This window comes from Rhyacophila brunnea, unplaced genomic scaffold (assembly GCF_057557595.1).
Source record: "Rhyacophila brunnea isolate RB1 unplaced genomic scaffold, BYU_Rbru_1.0 scaffold_6, whole genome shotgun sequence".
In the NCBI taxonomy this organism is placed as follows: Eukaryota; Metazoa; Arthropoda; class Insecta; order Trichoptera; family Rhyacophilidae; genus Rhyacophila; species Rhyacophila brunnea.
In genome coordinates, this window is record NW_028233276.1 from 4,453,351 (window position 1) to 4,470,005 (window position 16,655).

Here is a 16,655-nt window from a genome sequence, read left to right on the forward strand (position 1 = left end):
TTTATTATAAAAAGCATCACATTATGTAAATTTATAGATCTGTACATCACGGAAGCCTAAAATGAATTGATAAATTTAGGGGTGTTCCTCATTTGAAAACGGAAGTGCGATTAACTTAACAGGAGGGGCTTGTTAGTTCACAGCTTTAACACGTGGACAAGAAGTTCTTGTTCGACCGTAGATATTATTAATATCAGAATATCACTTAAATGCAAAATGACTTCTGCTGATAGATTAGGTGCTTTCTGAGAATGGTGCCATTATTTTGATGTCCTATGTCCAGTTTTGTTTGTTTGAGAAGGTGAATGTTTTAATTTATATTAATTTTATTAGTGATTGTAAATAAAATATATTTTATTATCTTACAGAGAGCCGATGAATTAGGTGAATTGACGGCATTGTGTGTGACGATAGAAGAAGACGGAAATTTGGACAAATTAGAAGGTCTTCAGCATCATCAAAATGAAGAGGTGAGCTTTATTATAGAAACTTTATTTATTTTCGCTCAATTGTACAGACGGAATTGGAAATAAAACATTTTTAGTTAAAATTAAAGAATGAGCAATTCTTTTCAAGATTTTAATTCCAGAACGCATTGCAATCTAATTCATTAAAAATTGTCTTATAATATGATTCATTCTAATATTTATGGTATTTACTGTTTGTTGCGATGGACGAAATTTTTTGAAGAATTATGTAGTCCCACGTTCAAATCCCGCGTCTGGCAAATTGACATGTTGTTTCTCAGTGTGTGTTTATATTATGTACCTAATAGTTTGAAGTGACTTACATCCATTTTATGTCAAAAAAAATCTCATTTGTAGGCGGCCAAGATCCACATTGGAAGAAAAAACTTTTCCATTATTGTTATGGTTGATACTTAATATTTGTGTGTGACTCGCTCTGAATCCAGACCATTACACTAGTCAATTCTTGACTGGACATGGTAGCATTGCTGGGAAGCTCTATGAGCTTGGTCATGTTACTCATTGGACATGTCCATGTGGCGGAGAAATACAGGAAGCAAACCACATCCTTTGGAAATGTCCTGAAATGTGTACGGAAAGGGAAGAGTTGCTCAAGTCAGTCCAACCAGCTGTTGGGCCCGTCCAACCTAGTCGCCAAAAAGGCCAATTTTGTTGCGTTTAGAAAATTTGCACCGTCATACTTTCAACATGAAAATCTTTTTACTTGGATTGTTCGGTAGTTCTGCATTATATTTTATTTACTGCAATTTTTAATTTTGCTCCTATGTGCTCCTCACTCCCATGGACACTCTTAACTTGAAGTCATGAAAATTCATTTAAAGCACACTTGAGTGCATGGCGAACTCAGTCTTGGGTAACTGCTCTTGAGACATTTTCAGTCATAAAAAAATACTGTTGCTTCACATCAAACATAGGGTCCTATGATATGTTTGATTAAGACCGGGGGCCATTAACATCAATGTGTGTGGCACGGTGGTGTCAAGAGTAAAATGTCGCTTATTCCATGTGTTTGAATCCCAAATATACTCAATATGTTCGGATTCATGGCGTGAGTTAAGCGAATGGTTAACAACAAATAAAAAAGTTTCTCACAATACATACAGTGTAGATCAGGGATAGTCAACCTGGTCCCTACCGCCCACTAGTGGGCGTTCCAACTTTCATGGTGGGCAGTAGGGGTTTTAATAACATTCTCATTATGTTTTCATACAATTCTCCGTGACAATTTAAATTTCAGAAAATATACTATTTGTATTGCCCTCGCATAAGTTTAGTTTACGTTACGTAAGTGAAAATAAATGGCAAACAAAAAGAGGAGACCTTCGTTTTTTCCTCACAAAAATTGAGCCAGATATCCAGTATTTAGTTTCGCAGCATCAGCCTCAGGGATCTCGTTAATAATTTAATTAATTCAATGTAATTTCATCAGACTTCATGCTTCTATGTAGGGATGCAAAGTATAAAAAATAAAAAGATAGATTTAACTACAGTAAGCAGCTGTTTTATAAAGATTTATTTTGCCAAACTTCTAACATAAAGTATTTGTTAAGTGATTATTATTATATGCTTTAACTTGCTGTAACTTTTATGAAAATTTTATAAAGTAAAGTTACTTCCCTATTTTATAAATCACATTACCGTGGAACCGGTGGGCGGTTAGAAAATTTTACTACTAACAGAGATACAAAAGCGGGCGGTAGGTATAAAAAGGTTGACTACCCAGTGACGTCCCTAGACAAAATGCCGCCCCTAGGCAGCGTCAAAATGCCGCCCCATTTTTTTTATCATCCTTTCATTACTGCAATATCTAAGAAATGTGTTGTATGAAGCATGTTGCTTTGCCCCCCCCCCCTACCTATCGCTAAGGATAAAAGCAGTGTGACGCTCTACAGTAATGTTTTCCAAATGGTGTACGCGTTAAAATTGATGTGTATATTTAGTGTTTTTTTTTAATATTTTAATCAATGACACATACACTTGAATTGTGGAGTTTTTGAGTATCGCTACACAATTATAAATTGTATTATGTAACCACATAATTTTAAATAATATCATTATTGAAGGAAAATAGCGCCTAATTTAGAATTTAGAATTTTTTTGCTATTAGAGCGAATTTGTGATAAGTGTTTATCTCACTTATCGAGCCCGAGCCCCAGGTTAGAGCCCTGTCAGCCCCCCCCTTGTGGGGGCCATGGTTTGGATACATTACTAATAAAATATACACCTACCACTAAGCTGAAACATACAAAATTAAATTTAGATATCAATAAATAAATAAGCGAATAAATATAATATTAGTTAGACACTTACCCAAATCACCAGAGTCTGAGATGCCATTTGGTTGATATCATTATTAGTAATACCTACGCATTTTTCTATGCTATTATTGTACCCTACAACATGTAAACAAAATAATTTTCCTCATTATTTTTTTAATATAAACCTAAATTTAATCATAAATACACTATTAATTAATAGTCTCAACATTCAACCGTTGATGATTGAAATAAACTACAAATCCACACTATTATCAGCAAAAAATATGTTTACAAAAAAACGACTTAAAAGAAGGTATTGCACAGTATTATTGTATTCACAGCACGATAAATATGATATAATCTAGGTAGATACCTACTAGTGTACATTTTTATTACAATTAGCTGGTACTTAACGTAAATACCTATTATATGCACGAATACTAATTGATTATGTCAAATGTCAATAAGGATTAATAATCATTATGAATAGGTATCTATTTGCAATAGGTACATCCGGCAACTTTTAAATCTCGCGAATGACTGGCAAAAATATTTGGATAAATTAAAAAATACGGTATGTATAAATCTCTACCATAAATTCTCCTTGTTTCGTTACCAACGTTGATATAATATATAATATTATTTTCTTTTAATAACTATGGCGCGACATAATTATTGGCTTTTGAGCAGTATACCTACCACTGTTATGAAAGGAACTCTTTAATCTGAGTAAATGACATTATATTATTATGACTGATTTATTATTCGTTTGTGATGTTTTACATTTATAAAAATATTCATAATGTGTATAGGCGCCAAGTTTATTAGCATTTGTATACGAAACCGAGTAGTCAAAAATAACATAAAAAAATCTCTAGCGGAGCGTGGTGACATCATACTAAAATCGATGCGAGTACCGACTGGATAATAATAAAAAAAAGCATCCGGAACAAAACATCTCCAAAGCTCTGGTTATAATATAACTAAGTTTAGGTAGCTATTTCTATATAATACCAAATGATTCTCCTCGATTTGCCGCCCTTCGAGTATCTGCCGCCCCCAAGCGACGCTCAATCTGCCTACCCCCACGGGACGTCACTGTGACTACCCCTGGTGTAGATGGACTCCATATGTGCTGTACTCTATCTTACTTTGCAATTTTTATGATTGTACTTCATGATTATTTTCTTATGGTATAAGCATCCTGTGAAATATAAATCTGCACAACTTGTCTGGAGCCAGCGATAAATTTGATATTCCAGCCAGAGCAATCAATATGGAGCCAAACTATTTACAACTAAATTATTGTTTGCTGTCCAACAGATCTATAAGAAAACGCTTTACATCCTGGACTCATTCTTCTCAGAAGACAGCTCAAGTGAAGTGGCTCCTGAAGAAAACAGCGGTGAATTTGTATTTGGGACTGGCGAGCGACATATAGGGGGCTTTTGATTTAGTTCAATTCTCACTAATATTTAGAAATAGACTATGTAATTATTATATATGAGGCATCTATTATCAAACACGGCAAAGTCTTGTTTTTGTCGATGTTCACTTTTTGATCAATTTCGGTAGGGAATTTAATATGTATAATTCAATATAAATGTTGCAATATCAAATTCAGACGCATGGTATTTTAAAATCAACTTTTACTATCATATGTGGCCAAATCATTGAGGGCTGATTTAACATCGTTTAGTATTTTCTGTTGTTACTCTCGCCTGACGTAAAGTAAATTGAAGTTTAGTATCTGCGTATTTCATGTTTAAAGTTATCATTAAAAGTTAAAGTTATTAAAGTTAGCATTAAAATGAAGCAAAATATTTGTGTATGGTATGAATATGTTGATAAGTCTAAAAACATCCATTCTCAGGCAGCATACAAATAGCTGCCCTGAGAATTTATGTATATACATATTAAATAAAAAATGATATCAATCAAGAAGTCAATATACCGCGAGTGATTATTAACTAAAATAATTCACTGCTGTAAGACTATTGTCTATGTAAATTATAAAAAAATAATAAAACTTTCGCCTCTCCTAAAAAATAAAGTGAAATTGTTTTGGCCGTGGTTGATAATAGATGCCTCATATTATGTATACTATTAAATAATTATTTGCGAGGCTAGTTGTCAAATTTTTTTGTTGTTTATCATTTAAAGCCAAATATTTTATCAAAAACTAATTCCATTAATTTATTTTTATATAGAATGTTGGTGAATTTCATAATAATATTGTGATTTTAGTAAATTTTGCAAATTATTGCAATTGATTGTATGTAATTAAACTAATATCGTCGCCATTGATGTCAAGGGAGCCAGTCCACAAAATCATAATGCTGAGAAACAGGCGCGCAAAGATTTTGTGACAAAAAAAATTATTGAATTTTTTTGTTTTTAAAAATATAACGGTGAAAATTTGAACATAGAATATACTTTGTGGTGTTATCTTTTTATTATTTTGTACAAATAACTAAAAAAAAATAGTATCTTTGAAGATATGTGTGTTATATCTCTTGACCACTGAATATTGAAATCTACAGTTGGCACACGTGTGTGGTAGTCAAAAGAGTTTTGTGGCTTAAATTCATTGACCACTGCATCTTTGATGATTTTAAAATGCGTTTGTGTACTTTACTCATTTTCGCCAAATTTGTGGCTTGGCTCCCTTGACATCTACGGCGACGATATTATTATCAATATTATCAACTATGAGACTGATTTTGTGTCAATGGGCAGGCCCTCATAATAAGACTATTTACAAAATTATATACTTAGTAATATTGTTAGAAATCTTTCAAATTACAATAGTTTTAACTTAAAATAGTAAATAAAAACTTGGGCCCAAATTCAATCGAAGCAATTTGAACATTCATAACATTAATTTTATAAAATGTATCTATGACTTTGTGTTCATCTTTTATTCACATGGTAAATTTCATCAAATGTAAGTAGGTACATAAATCAAAATATAATTTTTTAGTTTATGTTATAATAATTGCTGATGTCAATTGTACGAGCTGTAGGATGTAAGAAAATGACTATTGGTGTATTTCCAAATAAATCACAATTATATATTTCTTCAATGTGCAAGTACAGTAGGCTTAAAAATTAATAATTTAGAACAGTGGCCAGCGAGCTGCATGTCAAATAAATTTACAGAATGTAAATTGTTGTGTAGAATTTGCAATCTTATAATTAATTTTGAAGTCGATTTACTCAACTCAGTTACCTATGCAACTTAGATCCTTTTAATTCTCAGCTCGTCGATTAGTCATGCTACATAACGCAAATATTTAAAATTAACAATTCTTTATAGTCATACATACTCAAATTTAATGTGTTCGACTGTATCAACCATAATTGTTAAATTGTTGTAAGAAACTTTTCTATAGAATAAAATAATTTGTGAATATTGTTTCAGTTCTGTTCAATAAAAAAACATAAAATTACGTCAATTATTCTTAATTTACTTGTATCCCTTTTATGCAAATAAGTGACATCATTCGGTTTTTGAATCCAATAAACTCAATGGGTTGTGCGAATGGCTTGCAACCATTGGCGGCCTTAGGCCCGAAAAAGTGGTAGGTCAATTTTGAATATATTATTTTAATTTGCCTTTTCGTTGTATACTTAAAAGACGTATTGCAAATTGGCTTTTTATACATTATAGAAGAAGTGCTAGAAATTGTTATAGGTAGGTACCTACCCTTCAAAATGTCCATTTTTCACATCGCCAACTCCAACATCCAAAACTTCGTTGACAATACCTAGTAGCTTTTGTAACTGATAGAAAAAGTGTTGAGTACGAGTCGTATATCTGTTTCATTTGACACATTGAAAAAGTATCTCTAATTTCGGACATTGACCAAAATTTAGCCTAATGCTGCGACAAAACAATAAATTTATATATATATAGGTATATATTATACATACAATAAAAGGCGAACTTTGTGCTTTCTCTCCGTCTCACATATGAAAAATGAGAGAAAGAAATATTTTACTCCGGCATTTTCTCAAATGACCGAGCTGCGCAGAGAGAGCGTGATATGTGTGCGTATGCTAATTACACGCACATGTACATATACATTAGTGTACTCTCACGTTGACGTTTTAGCCGATAATAATAATTATAATTGACATTGTACATAGATTGTAAGTTATTTATTTTTGGAGGGTCATTGACCATTTGACCTAAAGGGCCAATCGCCATTGCTTACAACCAATATCCTTATGAACTGAACAAGTAAAATAATACACAATGCCCCTCTTCCATTATTTTATTATAAAAATATATCTACATACTTTTTGACTTACTATATACACATGAGAATGTTTGTTGGTTATTTTACTCATCTCTTTACAATGTAATTCATTACTTATAATCATAACACATAATAGACACACACTGTTATTGCTTAAATCTCCCATACACTTAAAACGCTGATAATTCCAAAAACACAAGTGTGTGATAGATTGTTCACATTACTCTTAATAATAATATCCATGAAGACATTTTAAATGTTCTCGTTATGTCTCAGAAATCCACTGTTTTTCATAGAACTGCTAAAGGAGACAAAATATTCATAACACTTAAATGAACCACTAAACAATTTTATCAGACGAATTTACAGAACATAATGACGAACAGACGCCATTCTTTTGTGCCTACATGTTACTTGCTTTGATTCAACGTATTGACAGTACCTACAAAAAGTGTGCACAAGACATAGCTAGTTTTGCAGGTGCAATGACAATATTATGTATTCTGCCAAAAAGAATGAGTTGGTTTGAGACATTTCGGATTAGTACAAGCTTACTAAACAAACCTCTACTCTGTGGAGGCCCATATGATCCTATTATAATCGGACATGTTCGAAAAAAAAGAAAAAACTAAAAAAAAACTATACATTTGACACTAATAAAAAAGATTTCAACCAACCATTCATATCAGTGTTACTTCAGGTGAATGGCCGTTATGCATTTATGGTTCAAAAGACATTTTCATGAAACTAAGATAATCTTTTTATAGTTTCAACCACTCTTAAATGTATGCAATCAAAGAGTTTGGACGATAACTAGAGGAAATCATATGAACTTTTTGCGTTACAACACTTGATAGTGAAAAATTTTCAGTATGGTTGAATTATTAGCCATAGAAAAATGAATATTTTGTACGTAGGCGCATTAAAAGATGTGTCCTGTTTTTATAATGTATGTCTGACATACTATTTGTGACATTTTTGTGATTGTTCAATTTATAATGTCAATAATCATATGATATCAGTAATCTCTATATATATAAAAATCTCGTGTCACGATGTTTGTGGTCGAACTCCTCCGAAATGGCTCGACCGATTTTTATGAATTTTTTTATGTATGTTTGTTAGATATGAGAATAGGTCAACAAGTATATTTCATATCGCTAGGTGATTAGGGTATCTATCCAGAAAAATTTTCTTTTATTTTTTTGACAATTTTTTTTTTGTATTTTTTTTTATTAATTGGCATAAAAAAATACTTATAACCCAAAATTTTCACCTTCCTACCTCCACCCTCCCATTTTTTAATCGCGATTTTATTATTTTTGTATGAACAAATTTAACCGTTGTTCGTATTTTAAACAGAACTAAATTATTTATGTTGTTGAATGACAGATGGCGCTACGTCCGAGAAGAATTCAAGAGAAGCGTTGCGTCATTTTGACATTTCATTCGGCATATCACAACGCAGTGCGTGCAAAATTTTGTACGATTTATTTTATTTTATCTATTTTTATGTGCGTGTATTACAGTGCACAATGCCAGCAAGATGCAAGGGGGGCCATTTGGGCCGTCGAACGAATAAAGAAACAAACATGCGAAATAGTAGAGCAGAAAGAACAGACGAACAAATCCAACAAGATAACAAAAACGTGCGTGTAAGCATGTCGCAATTGCGTGCATCTCAATCACAAGAGGCACGAGCTGAACGAAATCAACAACGACAATTGGAACGGAGCCAAGCGCGCCGGTTCGTAGTTAACACATGCAGAGCAAATGGCCGACAACGCCAACAAGTACATCGAACATATACATCTGCTTCGTTCCTTTGTCTCGCATTCGAGTACGAGCCAGATATTGAATATTCCGCTCATCCGAAAGTGGTGATTGGTGCTATGGACAAAGAATGTCCCCATTGTCATGCGCTCAAATTCAAACATGAGTCAGCCGGGATGTGTTGCGGTGTTGCGCATCAGGAAAAGTGCAACTACCAGAATTGAGATACCACCAGAACCATTGAACGGCACGGTTCTAGATTCAAACCTCTTCCTGAAGTCCATTCGCACATTCAATTCATGCTTCCAAATGACTTCGTCCGGAGCAACAGAAATAGTTCACAGTACTGCGGCAAATGGTCAACAATTCCATTCTACGTTCAAAATCAACGCGGCGCGGCGGTGAGGACATCAATCATGTGGATGCACGTTGCGGCTACAATAGCCTCAATTCGCCTAATGCCAGGTGCATCATCGGCGAACTGGACGCCCTGTTGAATGAGCACAATGAATTATTGAAATTCTTCAAAGCACACATACACGAATTTCAAAGTGACAATCACGCTATTGTCATCAATCCTGATAAAACACCAGCTGGAGAGCACGTACGTCGATTCAATGCGACTGTTGTTGACGAAATTGCTGGAATCATGGTTGGGGACCGCACATCGACGCGAGAAATCGTGATTCGAAGAAGAAACAATAATCTGGAGTTCATCGCTGACACACACCGTCCATACGACGCTCTCCAATATCCGCAAATTTTCTGGAAGGGACAAGACGGATATTGCATAAACATTAAACAACGAGATCCTGTCACAGGTAATTTATTCATTATGAACATCATTACTCATTTTGAATTGAGAAAATGAATGGTTGATGTTTTTTTGTTTTTATCGGCGGTCATCGTCTACAGCGCTCTATTCCTCTTTCTGTCATAGATCCCATCCCCACACACTTACGATAGATTCGTTATTTTTTATTTAACAACCAAAATATTCACTAGAAATAATTTATATGGCAGAACAACGTTTGCCGGGTCAGCTAGTCATATCATATAATATGATGTCAGTAATCAATGAGTCTGTCCTTTCATAGGCATTTACAGTTATTTTACTATGTGTCTTGGTTTGGACTAGGTATCAATCAGTAGGTTGTTTTGGTTTAACTTTCATTTATATTTATGTTCGGTCTATATAGAGAAGGTTTTTTTTTTATTGTATAGTATTTGATACAAAACTCTCGAATTGACATTGATCTACATTTTTAGTCGTTTCAATTTTTATAATTAAAATTTTAGTTTTTATCTTTTTGTTAATTTGTGTAAATATATCGCTTGAACTATAAACGCATATTGTTCATTTGGTTGGCTGTGTATTTACAACTGATTTTTTTTACTAAACATACATCCTGCAATTAACAAAAGAATACAAATTTAACAATAATCAATACTGGTCAAGTATAAATTAGAAAAATTTAAATTAAATAGAAATAGAAGCATTTTATCCATTCGTTCACTTAGGTTTAGCGACTTCAGACTTTTCTTGGTAACTGATGACTCCTTTCTCCAACATGCTGGGAACTTCAACGGCAAGCCATGGACCTAACTGGAAATTAAACAAACTTGTTAAATTGATGCAAACTTACAAAAGGTACACATGTGAAACTTTAAATTGTAATTACTCCATAACATGACTACGAGACTTACCAACTTTTGGCAGTAACCTCACGAATATAAGTTGGCCTATAAAAAATCAATGTGCAAAGGGCCAAAATTTTTGTCTGGCTAGCGGGGACACGAAACCAAATCATACTCTATATTTCGGGGCAGTCGAAGATTGAATTTACAGTTCTAAACATAACCAAAAGGTTAGCTAATTGTTGCCTTGATTTCAACGTGGATAGATTAGTTATCTTTAGCAAATTACTGTACACAATACATTCAGCTAGAATACCATGTTTAAAGTTAAGAAATTTACATTGACATTCTTTAATGGTTTGGATGTGAACTTTATAATTGGGGGATCATATTGAAGAAATGTATTTCAGAAGTAGGCGCACATGAGAAGTACATAATTGTTACAAACTGCATGATAAAACAAACCATATTATTAGCTTTGGAAGGAGTAACATTAATGTGTGATTTAAAAGACAGTTTCTGATTGAAAATGATACCTAGGTCGCGAGTTTCAATGACTGCTGTTAGAGTGGTATTCTATCAATGGAATAATTAATTGATTATAGGTAGTGTACATAGAGATATTAAATAAAGTATTGTATGTTTTATGTCTTCTGTTTTTCATGTACTATTTCTTTGTCAATATGGAGTACAGTGTATTGACTACAATGAAATAGTATACGCAGGTGCAAGATAGCCTGTTTGATAAACTCAATTCTACAAAAACGTTACACATTAGGATAACAGCATATGAATAGTTTGAAATATCTTACCCCTAAAGCCATGGCATGCGCTATACCAAATTTGGGGACATTTCTCGCCCATAGCGGTTTGAAGTGATCCGTGAGACATATTTTTCCACCTCGGTACATTTTTGCTGTCTTTCCATCTAAACTTGGCAGCGCTATTTCTGGGGCAGTAGTGGGATATGTAACAGGTATCTGTGTAAATCAAGGTTGACTTTGTCATATTACCCATAAAACTAAAATTTTTTCGAATGATGCTAACTAATGTTTTGAAAGTAAACTTGAATTTAGATTTACAAGTAACAGATGTCTGGAATACATTGACAAAAAAACTATTTACAGTCGAACTTGGTTATTACGATCACGGAAATAACGAGATTTCGGGTGTAATGAGGAAACATTCGTTGACATTTTAGTTTATGATTTTCTCCATACATTTATTCACTTTTATAACAAGCTACTTCTCGGGTATACTGAGCAAAACTGTTAATGTGTCAATCGTTTAAAAACAATATTTTTGATCCTAAGCAATACAATCCGACCGGGAAGTTAACTAGACCGATGCCGCCAGGATCGGATTACTTTTATGACACTAGTTAATTGGTGTTTTCGCATATGGTTGAAATTGCATGTAAAACATCCAAGCTTTGTGAAGTCGGTAGGTACCTACCAGAACCTACAATAAAAAACTTCTTTTGTAGTTTATGAATGCCATGCTTGTTTCGGGGATTTTTACGATGGTTTTCAGATTTTTATGTTCTATGCTTAAATAGAACGTGGTGCGAAAAATGTTATATAACGAGTAATGTTTATAACGAGCAAATTCAGTCGGTAAATCGTAATAACCAAATTTGACTGTATTTACAATAAACTAAAATAATAAAAACATTTATGATTATAGATCCCTTAAAAATGATTTATTTTTAATGTAATTAAAAAAACAATCAATTTTCGTGAACATTATAATTCAATTATGTACCTACGGTCTCTTTTGTAAGTTTCTAGCCCAGCATTTATATTGCAAAAAGAATTTTTATCTATTACATGACTACATGTCGCTATTTTGCTAAACTATTTATTATAAAATGTATAAGTACATAATTTATGAGTCTGCATTGGAATATTTTCCCGACATTTTATTTATGGAACAAAATTATTTAGCTTCACTTACATCAAACTCAACGTCAAATTCATATTTGAGCAGTTCATGTATGTACCAGCATTTTCCGAACCATTTTGTTCCAGTTTTGTCAGATTCCAGGCGGAACCAATCGTTGTCGGCTTCTTTGTTGTTTTGTACATACTAAAACAAAAATGTTTTCATTACCAACCAATATAGTTTTAGGTAGGACTGAATCCCACTTTATTACAAGGGATTCAACACGAATCCGAGCATCAAAAATGAATTTATTTCTACGAACAATAGGCCAAAAAACATCAAAGACATAATGAACTATCGTATTTTGCAGGAGAGGATTGGTACCACATTTCAACAAGTTTAAATAGGTTAACCACTTGGCTAATATCAATATTATTGAATGGCAAACCTTTATAAGCGCTTGGTATTCTTCTTTTAGCCTGCCTACCCAAAGATCTTTATCCCTGGGACCTGCTCTTGTTTTCAAAAGAGGTATTCCACTCAAACTTTTCCTAGTTCCTTCGTCTACCATATTGAAAGCTTAATGAAAATTTTAAGTTTATGCCAAATTTTTGACAGTTCTAGACTGACGTGTAAATAGCAGTGTTGCTATAATAGCTATAATATTTGGTGTTACCCTCCATTAGAATATTGCAAATTGAAAAAATTAAATTTTAATAATTAATATAGGTAATTAAATGGAAAAAAATAATCTCATTATCAGGATGTCGTTGAAAGATAAAATAAATTATAAAATGAAATCATAGATGGCAATATCCGTATAAAATAATGGTACAGACCACCGCCATCTTTAGATTCAATCGGCAATGTACAGACCTACAAACTGAAGAATGGGTAGTGGAGCCACTGTCGAAAACTACCCAATCAAGAACTCGACAAAATCTGACATTCGAATGAAATTTTCAAAATGGCGTCCTATGGTACCCAGTTCGTAGTTCCATGTTTGGCCATTCTACAAATAAATTTGTAGGCCTGTATTTAACTATTTTTTGGTTTTTCAAAAATCTTAATTAACAAGCAACAATTGATAGGTACCTACATATTATAAATATATAATATTATACCTATTTGAAAGAAATACCTACTTAGATACATTGATTTGGTGAAGTTACAATAACGCAGGGTCTCTAATTTGATAGGGTCCCAAAACACTAAAAACAAATTGAAAAAAGCCATAAAGCACCATTTTTCAAAATACCTAAGTTCGTCAACATCAAGTAGAGTAGTTTGCGTGCCAAAGTCCTTAAAGAAACTTCGATAGTAAATGCGAGGTATACATAAAGGCATCTAGAAAAAAAATATCCAAAACGATGAAGAAGAAACGGCGATTTTCATATTTTCAAGTCGATTTTGAAATTTGTCAGTGACAATTTATGACAACATAATCAATGGATAATCTTCAATATTCTTTACAAAAACAGTATTTTACTTAACCAGTACCTGTCTAAATAATATGTAAGTAGTTAAAAACGCACTCGTCGTCTCTAAAAAAATAGCACTCACTGAGTCTATTCACTGAGTTATATATAAATATTATTACAATGTTTACACTTAAATCTTGAAATCAAAGTCCACACATTTTGAATGTGCCAGCGACCTCTTCAATAATCTCCAATATTCCATACACAAACATTATCTATTCATGATCGCTATAATGTAGACTTGGGGGGGGGGGGGGGGTATGCATACTACAACGGACGCAGTTTCTTTTGTGCTTCGTCTACTTGAGACGTCTATACGAAAAGTCATGATACCAGCCCCGAAAGTGGTTATGGCTCCCACTCCTCACCTACGTAACTTGGTACTTCAATGACACCGCGCACACGCTTCGGTTTCGTATTAATAATACGAGAGACGCATTTTATTTTGTAATTCGTCTACCCGAGACGATAGTATGCACGAAAAGTCATTGTATCAGCCCCGGAAGTGGTCATGGATCCCACTCTTCACCCTCCCAGCTTGGTATTTAAAATGGTGTTAAAAAGCTGTTTTCTTTTGTTGTCAAAAATAGAATGATACCTACTAGTATTATTGTTGATTTACCTACCTATATAATGTCTAGGCACACAGTTTTGTTTTGATTTTTAGGTAATTAAGTACTTATACTTTATGGTAATTATATTCAATATAGGTATACCGAAAATGATAATATTATGCATTGTATGGTAATTTATCGAAATTGTTCTAGGTACCGACTAAACATTTACGGACCGTTTTTCACTATTTTAAATAGGAGATCCGTACCGTACCCTATGAATATTTTGTTGTATCTACATAATGACAAGAGTTTTAAAAACATTTAATTTTCTAACAGATGCATGTAAGCTTTTCCATTCCGGTTATGGACGCGGAATTGCCTTTCAGGTGGTGCATTTAGGAGTGGTAAGCAAAAATAGTGTAATCGATTAGAAACTGAATCTTCAATTATTGCAATATTTGGATAATGAAAAAGGGGTTTGTAAGGACAGTACGATACCCAGTAAATTCCGTATTTTTAATGCGGTACGATTCTTCTTCTATCCGCAAACCAGCTATCTGCACTTATGACAAAAAATTAGATTTGAGAGAAAAATGGCATTTTGTTATAAAGCATGTTTTCTATGCTCACACAAAATTTTTAACTTCTAAACCTATATATAAATGCGTTTTCGTTCTTCACACAAAACAGCTAACTGCATGTGCCAAATTTTCAATATCGCAAATCGAACAACTCCGCTCTTTATATAAATTTTCTTTGTAATATAAAGGGGAGCTAAAGTAGTGTACTAATTCATAGTGCAGCTTATTTGTAAAAAAAAATCGGTACAGTTCGGTTATGAGGAATACAGCGGAAAACACATTTTGAAAATAGCCGATATACTGGATTATTTGTTAGTTTAACCTAACCAAATCTAACCTAACCAAATCTAACCTAACCTAACCTCACCCAACCCAACCTAACCCATACTAACCCAAACTAACAAATAATCCAGTATATCGGGTATTTTCAAAATGTGTTTTCCGCTGTATTCCTCATAACCGAACTGTACCAAATAATTTTGTATGTAAGTGTATTTTTGGAATAATTGTTAAATTCCGCTTGATAGTTAAATCATTAAGTTTTTTTCTCCTTCCAGAACAATTTGCCCAAATTGAGTTAGCCGGTTTGCAGATTAAGTAGTGGAAATCCTGATTCAATATATTAAATTAAGAAGATTTCAAACTAAACACATTTTTATTTTCGAGAAAAATCGATGATTTCTAGAAAAAAAACATTAAAACTATGAATTGTCAAAAAATCTACCGTTCAAGGCGTTCAAGAGAACTAATTCACAACTAATTTCTAATTATAAAAATCACCTTATTTTCATTTTAATTATAGAAATAACCATAAGATAAAATGTAATATTAATAAAAAATCATTCAATGAACATTTTTTTTTAAATTGTAAGTTTACGTTCTAAATTAAAATTTTATGTTTTCAGATAAATATTGATCACTTAAAATAAAAATTATCGGTAAAACGTATTAAACTGCAGTTTTAGATATTAATAATGTCATTGATTACCTACATTTCATTTCATTCCGACCATGTACTCCATCCTAATAGGATAATATGGGCCTCCACAGAGTGGAGGTTTATATTATCAGATTTTTGTTTTCACGAGAAATGGATGTCAGCTACTTGCTCAACCTATTAGGTCCATACTCTGATTCATACATAAATTGAAAAATAATATGTGTACTTGCCAGGCCCAGGATTCAAACCTGGGACTTACGACGCTAGGTAGGTATCTGAGGTACCTACACACATACAGATATTATTTTTAGTGGTCATAAAGACATAATATGTACTTACCATATTTGTAATATTATGAATACGTATAAGTTGAATAATAATGACAAAAAACTTGGAGGTCACCATTTCACTTTACTTACAAGTCTGTAAGTAAATAAGTCATAATATTATGTGGACGTTACTTCTATTTGCCTGCAAAAAAAACCTGTCCGAATTAGTTAGAATGTTAGAATAAGAGTGTTTACTTTAATGATTTACTTTGCGGATGAATGATTTTTCACATTAAATAATAATGATATCACTGATCTTATATGAAATTCTAAGAATCTTGAAGGAAAATTAAAATTATATATATTGACTCTGGACATTGACTTTTGTGGACATATTTGTGTCACCTTGGGGATTGATAGACACATATATGCAAGTTTCGCAAGCCATCGACGCTGCGAGCCAAATTTTAAACTGAATCACTAAATCTACTTACAATAGTAATGCTTGTCCATTCATGATG

The 16,655-nt window shown here is 32.9% G+C and overlaps 3 protein-coding genes across 3 annotated transcripts in view; 1 reads left to right on the forward strand and 2 right to left on the reverse strand.

Moving 5' to 3' along the window:
* The window catches only part of LOC147065128 (importin subunit alpha-1-like), a 34,004-nt gene extending 28,783 nt beyond the window's left edge, over positions 1-5,221 (forward strand). The window contains exons 9-10 of the mRNA XM_085957048.1: positions 369-470; positions 4,070-5,221. Coding sequence (XP_085813174.1) covers positions 369-470; positions 4,070-4,198 — 231 coding nt within the window. The 3' untranslated portion in view covers positions 4,199-5,221. The remainder of the gene's footprint in view (positions 1-368; positions 471-4,069) is intronic.
* The window catches only part of LOC147065120 (uncharacterized), a 578,962-nt gene that overhangs the window by 330,989 nt on the left and 231,318 nt on the right, over positions 1-16,655 (reverse strand). The window lies entirely within an intron of this gene.
* On the reverse strand, positions 10,003-12,950 carry Ufc1 (Ubiquitin-fold modifier conjugating enzyme 1). The gene is made up of 4 exons (XM_085956761.1): positions 12,755-12,950; positions 12,379-12,510; positions 11,235-11,402; positions 10,003-10,390 (listed from the first exon to the last, which is right to left on the reverse strand). The coding sequence occupies exons 1-4, from the start codon at positions 12,875-12,877 to the stop codon at positions 10,298-10,300; spliced, it is 516 nt and encodes a 171-aa protein (XP_085812887.1). The 5' UTR covers positions 12,878-12,950; the 3' UTR covers positions 10,003-10,297.

Excerpts from the sequence above, each read along its gene's own strand:
- Ufc1 (XM_085956761.1), bottom strand. The coding sequence starts at position 12,877 with ATGGTAGACGAAGGAACTAGGAAAAGTTTGAGTGGAATACCTCTTTTG. Across the intron at positions 12,511-12,754 it reads AATACCAAGCGCTTATAAAG|TATGTACAAAACAACAAAGA; the intron begins GTTTGCCATTCA and ends TTTTTGTTTTAG. Across the intron at positions 11,403-12,378 it reads AATTTGACGTTGAGTTTGAT|ATACCTGTTACATATCCCAC; the intron begins GTAAGTGAAGCT and ends TGATTTACACAG.